This window comes from Oncorhynchus mykiss, chromosome 23, assembly GCF_057628025.1.
Source record: "Oncorhynchus mykiss isolate SJ-2025 chromosome 23, ASM5762802v1, whole genome shotgun sequence".
NCBI classification, from domain to species: domain Eukaryota; kingdom Metazoa; phylum Chordata; class Actinopteri; order Salmoniformes; family Salmonidae; genus Oncorhynchus; species Oncorhynchus mykiss.
In genome coordinates, this window is record NC_143044.1 from 54,529,354 (window position 1) to 54,552,500 (window position 23,147).

A 23,147-nucleotide genomic window follows, 5' to 3' on the forward strand; every position below is an offset into this window, starting at 1 on the left:
CAACTTAAAACTGTCTTTACCTCGGTCCTCTGATCTGACTCACTAAACACAAATGCTTTGTTTCTAAATTACGTCTTGAGTGTTGGAGTGTGTTCCTGCCTATCTGTAAATTACGTCTGAGTGTTGGAGTGTGTTCCTGCCTATCTGTAAATTACGTCTGAGTGTTGGAGTGTGTTCCTGCCTATCTGTAAATTACGTCTGAGTGTTGGAGTGTGTTCCTGCCTATCTGTAAATTACGTCTGAGTGTTGGAGTGTGTTCCTGCCTATCTGTAAATTACGTCTGAGTGTTGGAGTGTGTTCCTGCCTTTCCGTAATGTAAAAAATAAACAAGAAAATGGTGCCGTCTGGTTTGCTTAATATGAGCAATTTGAAATGATTTATACTTTTACTTTTGATACTTAAGTATATTTAAAAGCAAATCTGTTTAGACTTTTACTCAAGTAGTATTTTACTGGGTGACTTTCACTTTTACTTGAGTCATTTTCTATTAAGGCATCTTTATTATTACTCAAGTATGACAACTGGGTACTTTACCCACCACTGTGTACTCCTTTTGACCAGAGTCCAACGAGGCTTCAACTCTATAGGGCCCTGGTCAAAAATAGTGCACTACCAAGGGGAATAGGGTACCATTTGGGATGCATGCCAAGAAAAGCAGAAGAAGAAAAAGAAGTGTTTGAAAAAGCATGACTGGATATTTGGACAGTGGGGTGGTTAAAAACACCGTATCCATTTACCAGAACATCAGGCATTGCATCACCACAGATGACTATTGCCCCATCCAAAGACTGGAATGGTGAACACTGGTTTACTGTAAATCATGCAATAGGCAACTTATAAGGTAAACAACAAAAAAAAGTGAGCATGAATATAACCACAGTAGAGCTACGGGATTGGCTGTCTGGCCTCCAGAAAGGACAGACTCACGAGGACAACATCTTGCTATTGGTAAAAGATACTGTCAACGTTGTTACATTAGGGCCGACATGTAACGATCTTTCCTATTTCATATCTTAGATCAAAGGAGAAGTTGCACTTTAAATTATTAGGCTCAAATGTCATTCAAAAGGTACAAGAACAAGGGCAAATATATGTATATATGCAAATATAATATGTATATATGCAAATATAATATGCATATATGCTAATATAATATGTCGCCTGACACAATTAAGTAATGTTTTTGTTTCAGAGATTATGGCAAATATGAAATACTGATTATTTCGTCCACTGGAATGAGCACTAAGTATGTTGTTTCCCATTCGATACAATCAATTGCAAACTTGTCTAGAATAAAATAAAGATTTTTATTAAGAATTTATTTCATAAAACATTTAGGAAAATACCACAGAAACATCATCAGCTTACAAAATGTTGTTCATGAAAATAATAACAACTTTTTAAGACAAAAACCCATCAACATTTATACACCATGCATACAGTATTTATAAACCATACATACAGTATTTGGGTAAATTATGACATGAAAAGTAACTGATGCATTTGATGTGGAACCACGGGCAGCATGCCAAAGTGCACCTTATCCCCTATGCCGTGCACTAGTTTTGATCAGAGCCCTAATATAGTGCACTAGGGAATAGGGTGCCATTTGGGATGTTCCGTAGTGTTGATTACATCACAATGCTCTGAGAACTCTGGGATAGATAGCACACGTGATTATTAATATGACATAGCCATTACCAGGGAATACCACAGTGCTACCTACCACTGGTCCTGTTGAAATACTGTAGAAATGCATTCTTCCTTCCTACCTCACCTGAAGTCATCACGGATCTCAATTAATTGGATTGGTGGAAGTAATAAGGTGGTCACCTTGCTTTCAGATATACTATCACTTGTGTCTCAGTGAGTGACAGGATAGGTCAAGGAAACAAATAGGCATCTCTGAAGTATTCCAACAGTGACTGACTGGACACTCCCAGAATCTTCCTCTTGAGGGAATCTGAGTACCTCGCCACTCTTCAGAGCTATAGCATTTGTAGAGATTGAACACGCTAAACTCTCAACTGGCTTTATTGTAGATGTACAGGACATAGAACACTTTACCCAAAGTGGACTTGTCATAGTACCTTTATGATGCTGTTATAACAGCTGACGTAACAGGTCATGACAGTTTTTTATGCTCAACCTTGATAAATGTTTTTAGATTTTTTGGGTATTTTTACCTCTTTTTCCTCCCCAATTGGTAGTTACAGTCTTGTCCCATCGCTGCAACTCCCGTACGGACTCGGGAGAGGCGAAGGTCGAGAGCCGTGCGTCCTCCTAAACACGACCCAGCCAAGCCGCACTGCTTCTTGACACAATGTCCGCTTAACCCAGAAGACAGCCGCACCAATGTGTCGGAGAAAACACAAGTGTCACCTGGCGACCGTGTCGGCGTGCATAGCGCCCGGCCCGCCACAGGAGTCGCTAGAGCGCGATGGGACAAGGACATCCCAGCCGGCCAAACCCTCCCCTAATCCAAACGACACTGGGCCAATTGTGCGCCGCCCCATGGGTCTCCCGGTCGCGGCCGGCTGCCGACAGAGCCTGGACTCAAACCAGGATCTCTAGTGGCACATCTAGAACAGTGTCTTAGACCACCGGGCCACTCTGGAGGCTCTATGACCAACATTACACTGTAACATAACACTGTCACGGAACACGGAACACGGAACATGGAACAGTAGACCGTTGAATCGGGACATTAGAACTACAAGGTTCTATCTGATAAAAGATCCTCCTGAGATCGTCGGCTTTAAAGTTCCGAACCCTCATTGGTTTGAATGGTGTGAACCATGTGTTCTTTTTAACCTAACAACATGATGTGGGGTCATTTCATGGAAGGTGTAATGACATTCTTGCTTCTGTATGGGTTAGTAAGGCCATTATAACAGCCCACTTCAAGTAAAGTGTTAACAAAAACATACTATCACGTGTTTATCTTAACCTTTATCCCCCTTTTCCTCAAAAGCATATTCATCATGTTAAAACCACAAAGCATTGATTACTTCTGTTGGCAGAGAACTCAACTCATCTAACTCTGAGACTGATTGAGTGATATAAAAAAAAAAGTACATTCATATCATATTCATATAGCCAGTTGAGTTACCTTTGCCCTGAAAATATCTCTATGTCTGTTCACAAGTTCTGACCACATTCTTGCACAGACAAGATGACTAAGCATTTGCTCACTGAGACTGCCAGAAGCATTTCCCACAGGCTGAGAATGTGCCAAGTCACTGTGGTGGAGTGAAAAAGGCCCAGGCAGCCAAGGAGTCAAAATGGGCACCTTCTTGCCCCATTCCATTGGCTGGGGTAAAGGGGTTCTGTAAGTTCTTGAGGGCCTGGATGTTGTTGGAGTTGCTATTGGTGCTTTCATGCCTTGCTGTCTCCATGGTGATGCCGTTGCTGTTACTCATAGGCCGGGGAAGGAGGTTGGCGTACGACTGCTGCTGCTGGCCGTCCGAGGCGGAGAAGGAACAAGAGGCGGTCATCTGGCCCTCCTGTCCCCCAGTTAGGGGCTCCTGCTTCAGTTGGAAGGTGGCCTGAGGGCCCCCTCCTCCCACCAGGCCCTGGATGATCTCATCACTCTCCACGCTATCCAGGAGGAAGCCCAACCCCAGGGACCCCACTTCGCCACCGCTGCTCCAGGGTGCCTGGAGGCCCAGGGTCTGGGTCTGACTCCCCTGGATCTGCCCTTCCTGGCTCCCCATGCCCTGGGTAAAGGATGGCCCTTTCCTCTGGTGGAGCTGCTGCTGTCTATGCTGTTGGAAGTGCTGCCGCTGGTGAGGGTGCTGGGGGTGAGGCTGCTGGTGGTGGAGCTGGAGATCAGGCCCACCGGGCAGGGCATGACTGGCCGAAGGACCCTGGAGATTGGACTCCAGACCCAGACATTGCAGGTCCCCCATGGTGAGTTGGGGCAGGATGTTACCACCACCACCACCGCTACCACTACCGCTGCTCTCCCCTCCATGAAGGTACCCAGAGGTAACACAGTGGTTCACCTGCTGTTGCTGCATACCGTTACCCTGGTTACTACCGGTGCTCGAGGGGTTAATTCTGATGGTCTCCAGGGACAAAGTCGGGTTGGGTTGGGGCCACATCTGGTTGATGGATGTCATCATTGTGCGCTGCTGAGGGCTATGTTGTTGGTAATGTTGGTTGGCGTGGTTGTACATGGCAGGAGGGGTTTGACGCATCATAGCGGGAGAGGGCTGTTTCATGTACATGTTGTTGATGTCTGGTAAAGAGGAGGTTTGGAGATTAGTGTTGTTGTGTATATAGAAATACATCTCTACAACAAGGCTTAAATACAGCCTGGTCTCAGAGCAAAACAATACATCTCTACATCGAGGCTTAAATACAGCCTGGTCTCAGAGCAAAACAATACATCTCTACATCAAGGCTTAAATACAGCCTGGTCTCAGAGCAAAACAATACATCTCTACATCGAGGCTTAAATACAGCCTGGTCTCAGAGCAAAAACGTCAAATATTTTCCTAAAATCCAAGCCACTCTATTTAGTGTGATATGTATAACGTGAACGTGGAGCTAGCGACTCAAATGTTGTGAGTTCGAATCTCATCACGGACAAGTTTAGCGTTTTAGCTAATTAGCAATTTTGCAACTACTTATTTCTTTTTAGCTACTTTTGCAACTACTTAACATGTTAGCTAACCCTTCCGCTAACCCTAACCTTTACCATTTAACCTAACTCCTAACCCAAACCTTAACGTAATATATCATACTAAACTAGTCGAACCTCATACTTAAAAAAATAAATATATTATTTAACGAGGCAAGTCAGTTAAGAACAAATTCTTATTTACAATGATGGCCTACACCGGCCAAACCCTCCCCTTACCCGGATGATGCTGTGCCAATTGTGAGCCACACTATGGGACTCCCGATCACGGGCCGGTTGTGATACAGCCCGGGATCGAACCAGGGTCTGTAGTGATGCCTCTAGCACAGCGATGCAGTGCCTTAGACCACTGCACCACCCGGGAGCCCAAAAACACTAAACGAATGCAATACATCATATTAAACGGGTCAAACGTGATCAAGGTGTAGGATTCTATACGTCCTGCAATTCGTATTATATTGTACGACCGCTATTACATTGGTAGGCCAATGTAATGTAACCTAATGTAAAGCAACATATCATGCTAAATAGAATGGCATGGATTTCGTAAAATATAATATGTTTTGCTCTGAGACCAGGTTGTTAAATAAAGTTCCATCAATATCACGACTTTTGTGCGTTTATTTCAGTGGGAGATTTTATGTGTGTGTGTGTGTGTGTGTGTGAGTGTGCATTCCACAGACAGACACAGATAAAGAGAGGTAGCAGGTGGTTTAAGATAAGAGGATCAGTGTCTGGGCCTAGGTCGGGGTTGGTTAAGTGTGTGTGTGTGTGTGTGTGTGTGTGTGTGTGTGTGTGTGTGTTCTCTTACCTTTCCTCATGGACTGGGCCATGGGACTGTGTGGTACTGCCTTCGGTCTGTTCATGGGATTCATTCCACCTAAAGGTAAGAACCCAGGTAAGGTTTTCATCAGGTGCTCTCTTCTCCTCTTCTTCTCCTGGCAACCATAGGGATCTGTAGCCAACACACAGATACTATGTTAAAGTGTCAGCCTAGCGGAAACCAACATTCACATGGTATGTTCCTGATTTATAGCGCAGTCAACATGAATGAGTAAACTATGATTACAACAGGGAGAGAATGAATATAAAAAATGAGATGGCTTCCTCACCCTTGTCGTCGGGTAGATATCTGAACTCCATGGGCTCGCTGACTTCCTGGTCGGTGGGACGGCGTAACTGCATGTGCACAGTGACCGGGCCGGTGATGGACGTGTCGTAGTAGGGCGGGCTCTTAAAGACGATGGCCACCTGGCGGTGAACGTCAGCCTGGGAGAAGGAGCCCTTAGCCTCCCAGCCAGGAGTGAAGAAACGCACCTCAATGTCATCTGGACACGAGCAGGGAATGGGAGGGATGGAGGGATGAGGAGATGAAGGAATGAGTGAATAGGAGAGGAGAGACAAGGACTATGACTAAGGAAGTGCTTGGATGGATGGATGAATGGATGGATGGATGGATGGATGGATGGATGAATGGATGGATGGATGGATGGATGGATGGATGTATGGCTGGATGGATGAATGGATGGATGGATGGATGGATGTATGGCTGGATGGATGAATGGATGGATGAATGGATGGATGGATGGATGGATGGATGGATGAATGGATGGATGGATGGATGAATGGATGATGGATGGATGGATGGATGAATGGATGGATGGATGAAAAGAGACACATATAGCATCACAACCGGCCCGTGATCGGGAGTCCCATAGCAGTACATTGTGATCCATGGAAGGGAAGGTGAGAATACATATTTTCAATTTCTTTACACTCTGTGGACAATACTGTACCTTTCTGGACTTTATCACACAGCAGAAAGATCTCGTCTCCTCCCTTCACACAGCCACTGTTCCTGTTGACCCGACAGATACGCAGCTCAGCCGTGTTCGGAGCCCCTTGGTGACAAAGGTTACAGGAGAGGAGATGACAAAGGTTACACGGTGTGTGTGTGTGTGTGTGTGTGTGTGTGTGTGTGTGTGTGTGTGTGTGTGTGTGTGTGAGCAAGCATGCCATGTATGTATATTGTGAGTGAAATCTCTTTAACCCTACACTCTTGTCAGGTATAAAGAATAACTTTCACCAGTTTCAGTCAGGCAGTTTAACACCAGAGCACTAGGGACAGACGACACGGGCATTAAGTTATTTTGGAGTGCTCTCTAACGAGATAGAGAATCACATGCATGCTTTCATATGAGGAAGTGAACCACGGCAACAGTGAACAACGGCAACAGTGCTGCTTAAAACATTCATGTTAATGTTGAGTTTGTGGTCTGCTTGCTTCCTCTTTGTCTATAAACAGAAGGGGTGCAATGTCAGACAGAGAATGTAGCCAGGTCGTCATAAGATAGCATTAGCGTAGTAGTCACTGGTTTGGTTGGTTCTACTCACTGTTGTCTTAGATGAGGTTGGTGCTAGCTAGCTTTAGCCCGGCTAGGTTTAGTCCTAGCTAGTGCTAGCCTGGCTACAGCGCTCACTGGTAATGTATATAGAGGTCTGTAAGCAAGCTAGGGTTAGCCTAGCTACTGGATACTCTCTGTTGCTGTAGATGGGGGTGGTGCTAGCGAGCATTAGCCTGGCTAGCGTTGGTGCTAGCATTAGCCTGGCTATTTTACGGTTATCGTATATGGAGTTATTTTAGCTAGCTAGCATTAGCATAGCTATACTCACTGTTGTCGTAGATGGGCTTGTGCTAGTGTTAGTCTGGCTATTCACTGTCAAGGCCAGCTAGTGATAGCCTAGATCTACTCACTGTTGTCATAGATGAGGTTTGTGCTAGTGTAAGCCTGACTATTGAACGTCAAGGCTAGCTAGTGATAGCCTAGCTATACTCACTGTTGTCATAGATGGGGTTTGTGACAATGGGGTTGAGCGCGCGGTTGTAGTGTCCGCTGTCGTCCTGTAGGAACACCTGCAGACAGAGTCGCACCACGTTCAGGTCGTACTCCTCGGTCTGTAACAGCTGCTCCCGTGGCACTGTGGGGACATCAATCAGTCAGTCAGCCAATCAAACGTCAAGTAAATATACATGCACACACACACACACACACACACACGCGCACACACACATGACCTTGTTCAGTGGTTGAATACGTGAGTAGTAAACAGGCTACTCGTTTCCACGTAGTTGAAACACTATTGGCCACAATAGGAAAGAGAAACATCATCTCTTTTCAAAAAAGTTAAAATACGATAGACAGAGAAGGAAAGGGAGACTGGGCTGCACAGAGATCTAAGAGAGAGCGGTAGGGCATGAAAGAGAGAGAGAGGGAAAGAGAGAGGGAGGGAGAGAGAGAGGGGAAGAGAGAGGGAGGGGGGAGAGAGAGAGAAAGAGAGAGAGAGAGAGAGAGAGAGAGAGTGAGAGCGAGAGTGTGCGGCCCTAAACAGAGAGTACACAGTGGCAGAATAGCTGACCACTGTGACTGACCCAAACTTAAGGAAAGCTTTGACTATGTACAGACTTAGTGAGCATAGCCTTGCTATTGAGAAAGGCCGCCGTAGGCAGACATGGCTCTCAAGAGAAGACAGGCTATGTGCTCACTGCCCACAAAATGAGGTGGAAACTGAGCTGCACTTCCTAACCTCCTGCCCAATGTATGACCATATTAGAGAGACATATTTCCCTCAGATTACACAGATCCACAAAGAATTCGAAAACAAATCCAATTTTGATAAACTCCCATATCTACTGGGTGAAATTCCACAGTGTGCCATCACAGCAGCAAGATTTGTGAGCTGTTGCCACGAGAAAAGGGCAACCAGTGAAGAACAAACACCATTGTAAATACAACCCATATTTATGCTTATTTATTGTATCTTGTGTCCTTTAACCATTTGTACATTGTTAAAACACTGTATATATATATATATATAATTTGACATTTGTAATGTCTTTATTGTTTTGAAACTTCTGTATGTGTAATGTTTACTGTTAATTTTGATTGTTTATTTCACTTTTGTATATTATCTACCTCACTTGCTTTGGCAATGTTAACACATGTTTCCCATGCCAATAAAGCCCTTGAATTGAATTGAATTGAATTGAGAGAGAGAGAGACAGAGAGAGAGAGAGTGTGTGAAAGAGAAAGAGAGAGAGGGAGAGAGAGAGAGAGGGAGAGAGAGAGTGAGAGAGAGAGAGGGAGGGAGTGAGTGAGTGAGAGAGTGAGAGAGGGGGAGAGAGAGAGAGCGAGGGAGAGAGTGAGAGAGAGGGAGGGAGTGAGTGAGAGAGTGAGAGAGAGAGAGTGAGTGAGAGATGTGCAGTAGTGCGTTGGAGCGTATCTTACAAGACATCTACCCTTAACATCTTCTCTGTAGTCCATAGTAGCAGAGTGTTTGGGCTCTGACATGGGGCACGTGGGAGGTTCCCCCAGCCTCACACACAGGTAGTGCTTAGATAGGGTGGTTAGAAACGTCACAGATACAACCCACAGACTCTTAGACCTACTCATCCACACACAGAGATATAGGTCTCCCCCCCACACACACACACACACATACATATACACATGCATTAACGGTTTTGACAGCCCAAAAGTGTCACACCCCCACACACACGTACGGTGACCATGTTTCATATCAGCCCACACTTTCTCTCTTTCTGCCTCTCTCTTTCTCTTTCTGTCTCTCTAGCTCTCTCTCTCTATGCCCCCCTCTCTATCTCTATCTCTCTCTGCCCCCCTCTCTCTCTCTCTCGTGGGTTGTATTTACAATGGTGTTTGTTCTTCACTGGTTGCCCTTTTCTTGTGGCAACAGGTCACACATCTTGCTGCTGTGATGGCACACTGTGGTATTTCACCCAGTAGATATGGGAGTTTATCAAAATTGGGTTTTCATATTCTTTGTGGAATCTGAGAAAAATATGTGTCTCTAATATGGTCATACATTTGGCAGGAGGATAGGAAGTGCAGCTTAGTTTCCACCTCATTTTGTGGGCAGTGAGCACATAGCCTGTCTTCTCTTGAGAGCCGGATCTGCCTACAGCGGCCATTCTCAATAGCAAGGCTATGCTCACTGAGTCTGTACATAGTCAAAGCTTTCCTTAAGTTTGGGTCAGTCACAGTGGTCAGGTATTCTGCCGCTGTGTACTCTCTGTTTAGGGCCAAATAGCATTCTAGTTTGCACAGTTTTTTTGTTAATTCTTTCCAATGTGTCAAGTAATTATCTTTTTGTTTTCTCATGATTTGATTGGGTCTAATTGTGCTGCTGTCCTGGGGCTCTGTGGGGTGTGTTTGTGTTTGTGAACAGAGCCCCAGGACCAGCTTGCTTAGGGGACTCTTCTCCAGGTTCATCACTCTGTAGGTGATGGCTTTGTTATGGAAGGTTTGGGAATCGCTTCCTTTTAGGTGGTTGTAGAATTTAACGGCTCTTTTCTGGATTTTGATAATTAGTGTGTATCGGCCTAATTCTGCTCTGCATGCATTATTTGGTGTTTTACGTTGTACACTGAGGATATTTTTGCAGAGTTCTGCATGCAGAGTCTTAATTTGGTGTTTGTCCCATTTTGATAATTCTTGGTTGGTGAGCGGACCCCAGACCTCACAACCATAAAGGGCAATGGGTTCCATAACTGATATAAGTATTTTTAGCCAGATCCTAATTGGTATGTTGAAATTTATATTCCTTTTGATGGCGTAGAATGCCCTTCTTGCCTTGTCTCTCAGATCATTCACAGCTTTGTTCTCTCTCTCTCTGGGTTCTCTTTCTCTCTCTCTGGGTTCTCTCTATGTTCTCTCTCTCTGGGTTCTCTCTCTCTCTCTGGGTTCTCTTTCTCTCTCTGGGTTCTCTTTCTCTCTCTCTGGGTTCTCTCCCTCTTGGTTCTCTCCCACTCTCTCTCTCTCTGGGTTCTCTCTCTCTGGGTTCTCTCTAGAGGTTATCCCTCCTACAGCATCACCATTGTGACGCCTAGTGATGTCACCGCAGGTGGAAATATCAGTGTGTGTATAAGTGTGTATGTCTGTGTGTGGGTGTGGGTAATGCAGACTTAAGAAACAAGACTGTCGGGGCACCAATGACGACTTCTGACTTGAAAGAGAGAGGGGGAGAGAGGAGAGAGGAGAATTGACGTAGACAGCAGCCCTGGTAAAACCACAATGACCAGACAGAGCAAGGGGAAGGAGATAGGGTCCACTACTGTATGCATTAAACTGTGTATGACTTGAAGTCCAACAGGCAAGCTGAGAGGGTGGCAGACATCAGCACCTCTAATAGAAGTGGAAATAGACGTTCTCACACTTGTGTGTGTGTGTGCCGGCCAGACACCGATAGGCAGACAGGCTGACAGACAGACAGGCAGACAGACATGCAGACAGACGCACAGGCGGACAGACAGACAGACAGACAGATAGGCAAGCAGACAGATCGGCAGGCAGGCAGACAGACATACGGACAGAAAGACAGGCAGGCAGACGGACAGACAGGCAGACTGACAGACAGACAGATAGACAAGCAGACAGATAGGCAGGCAGGCAGACAGACAGACAGACAGACAGACAAACAGACAGGCAGGCAGGCAGGCAAACAGACAGGCAGGCAGGCAGGCAGGCAGGCAGGCAGGCACGCAGGCAGGCAGACAGACAGGCAGACATCTAGAGAAGTCTGGGTTTGGAGCTGGGTTGATTAGCTGGTACTGTAGGTAGGTACTGTGAGAATGAGGAAGGGTGAGAGAGGGGGAGGCAGAGTGGCAGGTGTGTGTGTGTGTGTGTGTGTGTGTGTGTGTGTGTGTGTGTGTGTGTGTGTGTGTGTGTGTGTGTGAAAGAGAGAGAGAGAGAGAGAGAGAGAGACAGCCACAGATCAAGAGAGGTTAAGTAGGTGGAGGGTTGAGAATGTAAAAGGCTGAGCGGGACTGAGACCGGGAAGCTGAATCTTGTCCCCCTTATGAATAATCTCTTTGGTTGTCAAGAAACCACCTTCAAATCCATTGATTAACCCTCGTCCCAACCTGTCTAGAAACCACCTTCAAATCCATTGATTAACCCTCGTCCCAACCTGTCTAGAAACCACCTTCATATCCATTGATTAACCCTCGTCCCAACCTGTCTAGAAACCACCTTCATATCCATTGATTAACCCTCGTCCCAACCTGTCTAGAAACCACCTTCAAATCCATTGATTAACCCTCGTCCCAACCTGTCTAGAAACCACCTTCAAATCCATTGATTAACCCTCGTCCCAACCTGTCTAGAAACCACCTTCAAATCCATTGATTAACCCTCGTCCCAACCTGTCTAGAAACCACCTTCAAATCCATTGATTAACCCTCGTCCCAACCTGTCTAGAAACCACCTTCATATCCATTGATTAACCCTCGTCCCAACCTGTCTAGAAACCCTCTTCAAATCCATTGATTAACCCTCGTCCCAACCTGTCTAGAAACCACCTTCATATCCATTGATTAACCCTCGTCCCAACCTGTCTAGAAACCACCTTCAAATCCATTGATTAACCCTCGTCCCAACCTGTCTAGAAACCACATTCATATCCATTGATTAACCCTCGTCCCAACCTGTCTAGAAACCACCTTCATATCCATTGATTAACCCTCGTCCCAACCTGTCTAGAAACCACCTTCAAATCCATTGATTAACCCTCGTCCCAACCTGTCTAGAAACCCTCTTCAAATCCATTGATTAACCCTCGTCCCAACCTGTCTAGAAACCACCTTCAAATCCATTGATTAACCCTCGTCCCAACCTGTCTAGAAACCACCTTCATATCCATTGATTAACCCTCGTCCCAACCTGTCTAGAAACCACCTTCAAATCCATTGATTAACCCTCGTCCCAACCTGTCTAGAAACCACCTTCAAATCCATTGATTAACCCTCGTCCCAACCTGTCTAGAAACAACCTTCATATTCATTGATTAACCCTATGTCGAATATTGGCCTGTTGGAAACTACAACTCCCTACTACATCACACAGTTCAGGCTGGATCTGATTTATCTTTAGAAAAACTACAACATCACACAGTTCAGGCTGGATCTGATTTATCTTTAAGAGAAACTACAACTCCCTACTACATCGTACAGTTCGGGCTGGATCTGATTTATCTTTAGAGAAACTACAACTCCCTACTAAATCACACAGTTCAGGCTGGATCTGATTTATCTTTAGAGAAACTACAACTCCCTACTACATCGTACAGTTCAGGCTGGATCTGATTTATCTTTAAGGGAAACTACAACTCCCTACTACATCGAACAGTTCGGGCTGGATCTGATTTATCTTTAAGAGAAACTACAACTCCCTACTACATCACACAGTTCAGGCTGGATCTGATTTATCTTTAAGGGAAACTACAACTCCCTACTACATCACACAGTTCAGGCTGGATCTGATTTATCTTTAAGGGAAACTACAACTCCCTACTACATCACACAGTTCAGGCTGGATCTGATTTATCTTTAAAGGAAACTACAACTCCCTACTACATCACACAGTTCAGGCTGGATCTGATTTATCTTTAAGAGAAACTACAACTCCCTACTACATCACACAGTTCAGGCTGGATCTGATTTATCTTTAAGGGAAACTACAACTCCCTACTACATCGAACAGTTCGGGCTGGATCTGATTTATCTTTAAGAGAAACTACAACTCCCTACTACATCACACAGTTCAGGCTGGATCTGATTTATCTTTAAAGGAAACTGCGCATTGAGCTCACAGGAACAAAAAATGAATAAAATGGAATTCCATTTTTTTAAATGATGTCAGCCATTTTCCCATGTAGAAGCAGACCTAGTGGTCTGTATACTTAAACGGAAGGGGGGCTGTGTGTGTGTGTGTGTGTGTGTGTGTGTGTGTGTGTGTGTCTGTCTGTATCTCTGCCTGTACAGGAAGCAGCTGTGTTTCACTGCAGAAGTGAAATGTTCTTCTCTTGCCTTGCCATTCGACCATCGCCGCGACAACTCGCCACCGACTGTCACCACGGAAACAACGACCTGGACTGGAAACTCTAGTTATTCTACACTGCAGGTGTCAAACACATTCCACGGAGGGCTGAGTGTCTGTGGGTTTTCTCTCCTCCCTTGTACTTGATTGGTGAATTTAGGTCACTGATTAGTAAGGAGCTTCACTCACCTGGTTGTCAAGGTCTTAATTGAAAGGAAAAACCAAAAAACCCGCAGACACTAGTCCCTCCGTGGAATGAGTTGGACCCTTATGCTCTACAAGGTGCTCTTGTTTTCTCAATTCCAATCAAATTCCTCCAAACTCAAACCCTGCCAAGTGTGTTGTCTGTAAAAACCTGTTGTCTGTCTCCATCCCAGGATTTATTTACGTGTTTCATTTCTCCTTTTTTGAAACCACACAACAAAGTTGTTTCACATGGATCCATAAGGGCCAGATAAACAGGGCTATTCACGATGCTACATTTGAGAAGAACAATCTCAATCTCAGTCTAGATATACATGTTGTTACCGCCGTTTTGTTTAGACCGTCGAGCCGTAAAGAGTAGCGGACATGATGAGGTAAAACAGTCGAGGGGAGTTGAGAGGAAGTGGTGTAACAGAATTGGTACAAAGTTTAGTAACAGAACTGCTGTGTGTTATTCACATCGATGAATAATGACTCCTACTTCCGTTTAACAACACACAAGTTCTGTATGGCCAAACGGTGACCAGATTTCTTCATTTGCTATTGACAAATAGCACTCCAACCCTGTTCCGGGAGAGCTAACATCCTGTAGGTTTAAATTCCAACCCTGTTCCGGGAGAGCTAACATCCTGTAGGTTTAAATTACAACCCTGTTCCTGGAGAGTTACTGTCCAGTAGGTTATAACTCCAACCCTGTTTCTGGAGAATTACTGTCCAGTAGGTTATAACTCCAACCCTGTTCCTGGAGAGATACTGTCCAGTAGGTTTAAACTCCAACCCTGTTTCTGGAGAATTACTGTCCAGTAGATTATAACTCCAACCCTGTTCCTGGAGAGATACTGTCCAGTAGGTTATAACACCAACCCTGTTCCTGGAGAGTTACTGTCCAGTAGGTTATAACTCCAACTCTGTTCCTGGAGAGATACTGTCCAGTAGGTTTAAACTCCAACCCTGTTCTTGGAGAGTTACTGTACAGTAGGTTATAACTCCAACCCTGTTCTTGGAGAGCTACTGTCCAGTAGGTTATAACTCCAACCCTAATCTAGAGAACCTGGAGGTATCTCTCCAGGAACAGGGCTGGACAGAAAACCTACAGGACGGTATCTATATACCATTACAATGGCTTGTATAGTAGTACTGCCCAATCAGAACAATGGCTTGTACGGTAGTACTGCCCAATCAGTACAATGGCTTGTATGGTAGTACTGTCCAATCAGTACAATGGCTTGTATGGTAGTACTGCCCAATCAGAACAATGGCTTGTATGGTAGTACTGCCCAATCAGAACAATGGCTTGTATGGTAGTACTGCCCAATCAGTACAATGGCTTGTATGGTAGTACTGCCCAATCAGTACAATGGCTTGTATGGTAGTACTGTCCAATCAGAACAATGGCTTGTATGGCAGTACTTCATGTTTTCAATGTTATCAGAGGCTGCACACCTTCAGCACAAACACACACACACACACACACACGCACCCACACGCACACACACACACACACACATTCCCCTCTCTCACGTGGCATCCAGCACTACAACTGTGTGTTATGAAAATGGGGAAGCAGGTTAGCTCTTGTCTTGTAATGGAGACAACAACGACACTTTGCTGCAGAGACCCGGGGATAGAAGTTCTAGGAGGAAATTGACAGATCTATCTCCGTCTACTTGTGGTTAGGACAGCAGTAGCCCATGTATATATATCTACTTCTCACTCTAAATGAATATGTCAGAAAGTAAATGTGAAAGAAGGGGGGGGGAGAGGAAGAGAGGGGGGGAGAGAGAGGAAGAGAGGGGGGAGAGAGAGGAAGAGAGGGGGGAGAGAGAGGAAGAGAGGGGGGAAGAGAGGGGGGAGAGAGAGAGGAAGAGAGGGGGGCGAGAGAGAGGAAGAGAGGGGGAAGAGAGAGAGGAAGAGAGGGGGGGAGAGAGGAAGAGAGGGGGGGAGAGAGAGGAAGAGAGGGGGAGAGAGAGAGGAAGAGGGGGGAGAGAGAGAGGAAGAGAGGGGAGGAGAGAGAGGAAGAGAGGGGAGGAGAGAGAGGAAGAGAGGGGGGAGAGAGAGGAAGAGAGGGGGGAGAGAGAGAGGAAGAGGGGGGAGAGAGAGAGAAAGAGAGGGGGGAAGAGAGGGGGGGAGAGAGAGAGGAAGAGGGAAGAGAGGGGGGAGAGAGAGGAAGAGAGGGGGGGGGAGAGAGGAAGAGAGGGGGGAGAGAGAGAGGAAGAGGGGGGAGAGAGAGAGGAAGAGGGGGGAGAGAGAGAGGAAGAGAGGAAGAGAGGGGAGGAGAGAGAGGAAGAGAGGGGGGAGAGAGAGAGGAAGAGGGGGGAGAGAGAGAGGAAGAGAGGAAGAGAGGGGAGGAGAGAGGAAGAGAGGGGGAGAGAGAGGAAGAGAGGGGGGAAGAGAGAGCGGAAGAGGGGGGAGAGAGAGAGGAAGAGAGGGGGGAGAGAGAGAGGAAGAGAGGGGGGGGAGGAGAAAAGCCTGAGAGACTGTAGCTGAGAGAGAAACCCACCATTGAATGGGTTGATCCCTCTGGTCATCCTCTGCACGATGGAGTCCTTTACCTCTCTCCTCCTCACACACTGGATACCCAGATTCTGGAAGCTGTGGATACGAAGCATAGGGAAGTCAGAAACTCAGGGTCCTGGGGCATAAAATGGTCTCCATGTATAACCCAAGCGGTTACACAGATACATAGACAAAGTGATATTATCTGGGGAATTCCCTCAGCACTGTGGTTTTGCAAAGTGAGGTGCCATCCATTTGGACCAGTGTGTGTGTGTGTGTGTGCGTGTGTGCGTGTGCATGCGTGCCTGTGTGTGTGCGTGTGCGTGTGTGATCACATCATCACATGCAAAACAACTGGAGGAACTCCCACAACATGACTCTGCCCTTGACAAGGGGGTGGTGATGCAAATGACAGTGAAAAGGATGATGATGATGGTGATGATGATGGTGATGATGATGATGATGATGATGGTGATGATGATGATGATGATAGTGATAGTGATGGTGATGGTGACTAAAAGTGGAAAATAATGATGATGATGGTGATGATGATGGTGATGATGATGATGATGATGGTGATGATAGTGATAGTGATGGTGACTAAAAGTGGAAAATAATGATGATGGTGGTGACTGTGTTTATTATAATGATGATGATGGTGGTGATGATGATAGTGATAGTGATGGTGACTAAAAGTGGAAAATAATGATGATGGTGGTGACTGTGTTTATTATAATGATGATGATGGTGGTGATGATGATAGTGATAGTGATGGTGACTAAAAGTGGAAAATAATGATGATGGTGGTGATGATGATGGTGGTGATGATGATGGTGATGATGATGATGGTGATGATGATAGTGATAGTGATGGTGACTAAAAGTGGAAAATAATGATGATGGTGGTGACTGTGTTTATTATAATGATGATGATGGTGGTGATGATGATAGTGATAGTGATGGTGACTAAAAGTGGAAAATAATGATGATGGTGGTGATGATGATGGTGGTGATGATGATGGTGATGATGATGATGGTGATGATGATAGTGATAGTGATGGTGACTAAAAGTGGAAAATAATGATGATGGTGGTGACTGTGTTTATTATAATGATGATGATGGTGGTGATGATGATAGTGATAGTGATGGTGACTAAAAGTGGAAAATAATGATGATGGTGGTGATGATGATGGTGGTGATGATGATGGTGATGATGATGATGGTGATGATGATAGTGATAGTGATGGTGACTAAAAGTGGAAAATAATGATGATGGTGGTGACTGTGTTTATTATAATGATGATGATGGTGAGGATAATGGTAACCGTGTGTGTGAGATAAACTCAAGTGGATGATGACGATGGGGTAAAGTGATGAAGGGTGACTCACGCGAAGACCTTGCGCTCTGGGCCAAACTCAGCTTCGTAGAATCCCTCCTTGCAGTCCTTGCCCACCAAGTCATGTGGGTGGGGCCTAAAGGGCTCGTTCTTGGTTACCAGGGAAACGCGCACTTTGCCCTTCCCACAGTAGTTCAGAATCTGATGGGGAAAGAGAGGAGGGGTAAACATTTAAAGAAGGAAGTGAATACAGGGCGTTCAGGTCGTTATTGTAAAAGAGATTACTTACCGGGTTTAATAAAGGATAAACACACTAATAAAAGAGGAACATAGAGAAGAGAAGAGAGAGGAGAAGAGAGGAGAGAGAGGAGACGGGAGAAGAGGAGAAGAGGAGAAGAAGTGGAGAGAGGAGAAGAGAGAGAGGAGAAGTGGAGAGAGAGGAGAAGAGAGGAGGAGAGAGAGAAGAGAGGAAAAGAGAGAGAGAGGAGAAGAGAGGAGAATTGGAGAAGAAAAGAGAGAGGAGAAGAGAGGAGAAGAGAAGAGGGGAAGTGGAGAGAGGAGAAGAGAGAGAGAGGAGAAGAGGAGAAGTGGAGAAGGGAAGAGAGAGGAGAAGAGAGAAGAAGAGAAGAGGGGAAGTGGAGAGAGAGAGGAGAAGAGAGGAGAAGAGGAGAAGAGAAGAGAGGAGAAGAGAAGAGGAGAAGTGGAGAGAGGAGAAGAGAAGAGAGGAGAAGAGAAGAGAGAAGAGCGGAGAAGAGCGGAGATGAGAAGAGATGAGAAGATAGAAGAGGAGAATATAAGAGAAGAGAAGTGGAGAGAGGAGAAGAGAGAAGATAAGAGGAGATAAGATAACAGAAGAGAAGAGAGGGGAGAGGAGAACAGAGGAGAAGAGATGAGAGGAGAACAGAGGAGAAGATATGAGAGGAGAAGAGAAGAGAGAAGAAGAGAGGAGATGAGAGGAGAAGAGGAGAGGAATCAATAACATGGACAACATCAGTGAAAACAGCAGAAAGTTGTTAGTAGACCAGAGAGTCTAGAATACTAGTAATGACATCACTAATCATTAAATCTCTTTATCATTTCATCACAGCTGTCTGTGAGTGGTTTTCACAGGGCTGGAGCAGGAAGGAGTGGCTATGTGTTCGGATGGGCAGAGAGAGTAGAAACTATTCAAAACAGAGATACCTGCTCATGGGGTCAGAGAGGACTGGATTTAGCGACAAATGCTGGCTCGAATACTGCAGTACACTAGTGACTAGGATATGGTCCTGTATATACTCCTCAGGGTTAGCGTATTATGATACACTAGTGTATATACTGTAGTATTAGTGCTGAGGTGGATATACTGTAGTATTAATGCTGAGGTGGATATACTGTAGTATTAGTGCTGAGGTGGATATACTGTAGTATTAATGCTGAGGTGGATATACTGTAGTATTAATGCTGAGGTGGATATACTGTAGTATTAGTGCTGAGGTGGATACACTGTAGTATTAGTGCTGAGATGGATATACTGTAGTATTAGTGCTGAGGTGGATACACTGGTACTGTAGTATTAGTGCTGAGATGGATATACTGTAGTATTAGTGCTGAGGTGGATACACTGGTACTGTAGTATTAGTGCTGAGATGGATATACTGTAGTATTAGTGTTGAGATGGATATACTGTAGTATAAGTGTTGAGATGGATATACTGTAGTATTAGTGTTGAGATGGATATACTGTAGTATTAGTGTTGAGATGGATATACTGTAGTATTAGTGTTGAGATGGATATACTGTAGTATTAGTGTTGAGGTGGATATACTGTAGTATTAGTGTTGAGATGGATATACTGTAGTATTAGTGCTGAGGTGGATACACTGTAGTATTAGTGTTGAGATGGATATACTGTAGTATTAGTGTTGAGATGGATATACTGTAGTATTAGTGTTGAGGTGGATATACTGTAGTATGTATTAGTGTTGAGATGGATATACTGTAGTATTAGTGTTGAGGTGGATATACTGTAGTATTAGTGTTGAGATGGATATACTGTAGTATTAGTGTTGAGGTGGATATACTGTAGTATGTATTAGTGTTGAGGTGGATATACTGTAGTATTAGTGTTGAGGTGGACATACTGTAGTATTAGTGTCGAGATGGATATACTGTAGTATTAATGCTGAGGTGGATTTCCTGTAGTATTAGTGTTGAGATGGATATACTGTAGTATTAGTGTTGAGATGGATATACTGTAGTATTAGTGTTGAGATGGATATACTGTAGTATTAATGCTGAGGTGGATTTCCTGTAGTATTAGTGTTGAGATGGATATACTGTAGTATTAGTGTTGAGATGGATATACTGTAGTATTAATGCTGAGGTGGATTTCCTGTAGTATTAGTGTTGAGATGGATATACTGTAGTATTAGTGTTGAGGTGGATATACTGTAGTATGTATTAGTGTTGAGGTGGATATACTGTAGTATTAGTGTTGAGGTGGACATACTGTAGTATTAGTGTCGAGATGGATATACTGTAGTATTAGTGTTGAGATGGATATACTGTAGTATTAGTGTTGAGGTGGATATACTGTAGTATTAGTGTTGAGATGGATATACTGTAGTATTAGTGTTGAGATGGATATACTGTAGTATTAGTGTTGAGATGGATATACTGTAGTATTAGTGTTGAGATGGATATACTGTAGTATTAGTGTTGAGATGGATATACTGTAGTATTAGTGTTGAGATGGATATACTGTGGTATTAGTGTTGAGATGGATATACTGTAGTATTAGTGTTGAGATGGATATACTGTAGTATTAGTGTTGAGATGGATATACTGTGGTATTAGTGTTGAGATGGATATACTGGTACTGTAGTATTAGTGTTGAGATGGATATACTGTAGTATTAGTGTTGAGATGGATATACTGTAGTATTAGTGTTGAGATGGATATACTGTAGTATTAGTGTTGAGATGGATATACTGTAGTATTAGTGTTGAGATGGATATACTGTAGTATTAGTGTTGAGATGGATATACTGGTACTGTAGTATTAGTGTTGAGATGGATATACTGTAGTATTAGTGTTGAGATGGATATACTGTAGTATTAGTGTTGAGATGGATATACTGTAGTATTAGTGTTGAGGTGGATATACTGTAGTATTAGTGTTGAGATGGATATACTGTAGTATTAGTGTTGAGATGGATATACTGTAGTATTAGTGCTGAGATGGATATACTGTAGTATTAGTGTTGAGATGGATATACTGTGGTATTAGTGTCGAGATGGATATACTGTAGTATTAATGCTGAGGTGGATATACTGTAGTATTAGTGCTGAGATGGATATACTGTAGTATTAGTGTTGAGATGGATATACTGTGGTATTAGTGTTGAGATGGATATACTGTAGTATTAGTGTTGAGATGGATATACTGTAGTATTAGTGTTGAGATGGATATACTGTAGTATTAATGCTGAGGTGGATTTCCTGTAGTATTAGTGTTGAGATGGATATACTGTAGTATTAGTGTTGAGATGGATATACTGTAGTATTAATGCTGAGGTGGATTTCCTGTAGTATTAGTGTTGAGATGGATATACTGTAGTATTAGTGTTGAGGTGGATATACTGTAGTATGTATTAGTGTTGAGGTGGATATACTGTAGTATTAGTGTTGAGGTGGACATACTGTAGTATTAGTGTCGAGATGGATATACTGTAGTATTAGTGTTGAGATGGATATACTGTAGTATTAGTGTTGAGGTGGATATACTGTAGTATTAGTGTTGAGATGGATATACTGTAGTATTAGTGTTGAGGTGGATATACTGTAGTATTAGTGTTGAGGTGGATATACTGTAGTATTAGTGTTGAGGTGGATATACTGTAGTATTAGTGTTGAGGTGGATATACTGTAGTATTAGTGTTGAGATGGATATACTGTAGTATTAGTGTTGAGGTGGATATACTGTAGTATTAGTGTTGAGGTGGATATACTGTAGTATGTATTAGTGTTGAGATGGATATACTGTAGTATTAGTGCTGAGATGGATATACTGTAGTATTAGTGTTGAGATGGATATACTGTAGTATGTATTAGTGTTGAGATGGATATACTGTAGTATTAGTGTTGAGATGGATATACTGTAGTATTAGTGCTGAGGTGGATATACTGTAGTATTAGTGTTGAGATGGATATACTGTAGTATTAGTGTTGAGGTGGATATACTGTAGTATTAGTGCTGAGGTGGATATACTGTAGTATGTATTAGTGTTGAGATGGATATACTGTAGTATTAGTGTTGAGATGGATATACTGTAGTATTAGTGTTGAGATGGATATACTGTGGTATTAGTGTTGAGATGGATATACTGTAGTATTAGTGCTGAGGTGGATATACTGTAGTATGTATTAGTGTTGAGGTGGATATACTGTAGTATTAGTGTTGAGATGGATATACTGTAGTATTAGTGTTGAGATGGATATACTGTAGTATTAGTGTTGAGGTGGATATACTGTAGTATTAGTGTTGAGATGGATATACTGTAGTATTAGTGTTGAGGTGGATATACTGTAGTATTAGTGTTGAGATGGATATACTGTAGTATTAGTGTTGAGATGGATATACTGTAGTATTAGTGTTGAGATGGATATACTGTAGTATTAGTGTTGAGATGGATATACTGGTACTGTAGTATTAGTGTTGAGGTGGATATACTGTAGTATGTATTAGTGTTGAGATGGATATACTGTAGTATTAGTGTTGAGATGGATATACTGTAGTATTAGTGTTGAGGTGGATATACTGTAGTATGTATTAGTGTTGAGATGGATATACTGTAGTATTAGTGCTGAGATGGATATACTGTAGTATTAGTGTTGAGATGGATATACTGTAGTATTAGTGTTGAGATGGATATACTGGTACTGTAGTATTAGTGTTGAGGTGGATATACTGTAGTATGTATTAATAGTTGAGATGGATATACTGTAGTATTAGTGCTGAGATGGATATACTGTAGTATTAGTGCTGAGGTGGATATACTGTAGTATTAGTGTTGAGATGGATATACTGTAATATTAGTGTTGAGATGGATATACTGTAGTATTAGTGTTGAGATGGATATACTGTAGTATTAGTGCTGAGATGGATATACTGTGGTATTAGTGTTGAGATGGATATACTGTAGTATTAGTGTTGAGATGGATATACTGTAGTATTAGTGTTGAGATGGATATACTGTAGTATTAGTCATCATCTCATCTCAGGCAGTAACAGTGTCAGCCAGGCCATCTAATGTTATGTTCTCTCCATACTGTACTGTCGTCATCCTGTTTAGCTATGCTAGCCTGCCTAAATATACTGCAGAGCTGTCTGTAGTCATCCTGTTTAGCTAGGCTAACCTGTCTAAATATACTGCAGAGCTGTCTGTAGTCATCCTGTTTAGCTAGGCTAACCTGTCTAAATATACTGCAGAGCTGTCTGTAGTCATCCTGTTTAGCTAGGCTAACCTGCCTAAGTAAGCTGCAGAGCTGTCTGTAGTCATCCTGTTTAGCTAGGCTAACCTGCCTAAATA

The 23,147-nt window shown here is 43.6% G+C and overlaps 1 protein-coding gene across 1 annotated transcript in view; it reads right to left on the reverse strand.

Annotated features, from left to right (window-relative positions):
* Window positions 1-1,288: 1,288 nt before the first annotated feature.
* Window positions 1,289-23,147, reverse strand: part of rel (REL proto-oncogene, NF-kB subunit) — a 27,774-nt gene continuing 5,915 nt past the window's right edge. The window contains exons 4-10 of the mRNA XM_090217711.1: window positions 17,632-17,780; window positions 16,247-16,338; window positions 7,487-7,627; window positions 6,445-6,549; window positions 5,761-5,976; window positions 5,460-5,603; window positions 1,289-4,243 (exon numbers count right to left, since the gene is read on the reverse strand). Coding sequence (XP_090073837.1) covers window positions 3,240-4,243; window positions 5,460-5,603; window positions 5,761-5,976; window positions 6,445-6,549; window positions 7,487-7,627; window positions 16,247-16,338; window positions 17,632-17,780 — 1,851 coding nt within the window. The 3' untranslated portion in view covers window positions 1,289-3,239. The remainder of the gene's footprint in view (window positions 4,244-5,459; window positions 5,604-5,760; window positions 5,977-6,444; window positions 6,550-7,486; window positions 7,628-16,246; window positions 16,339-17,631; window positions 17,781-23,147) is intronic.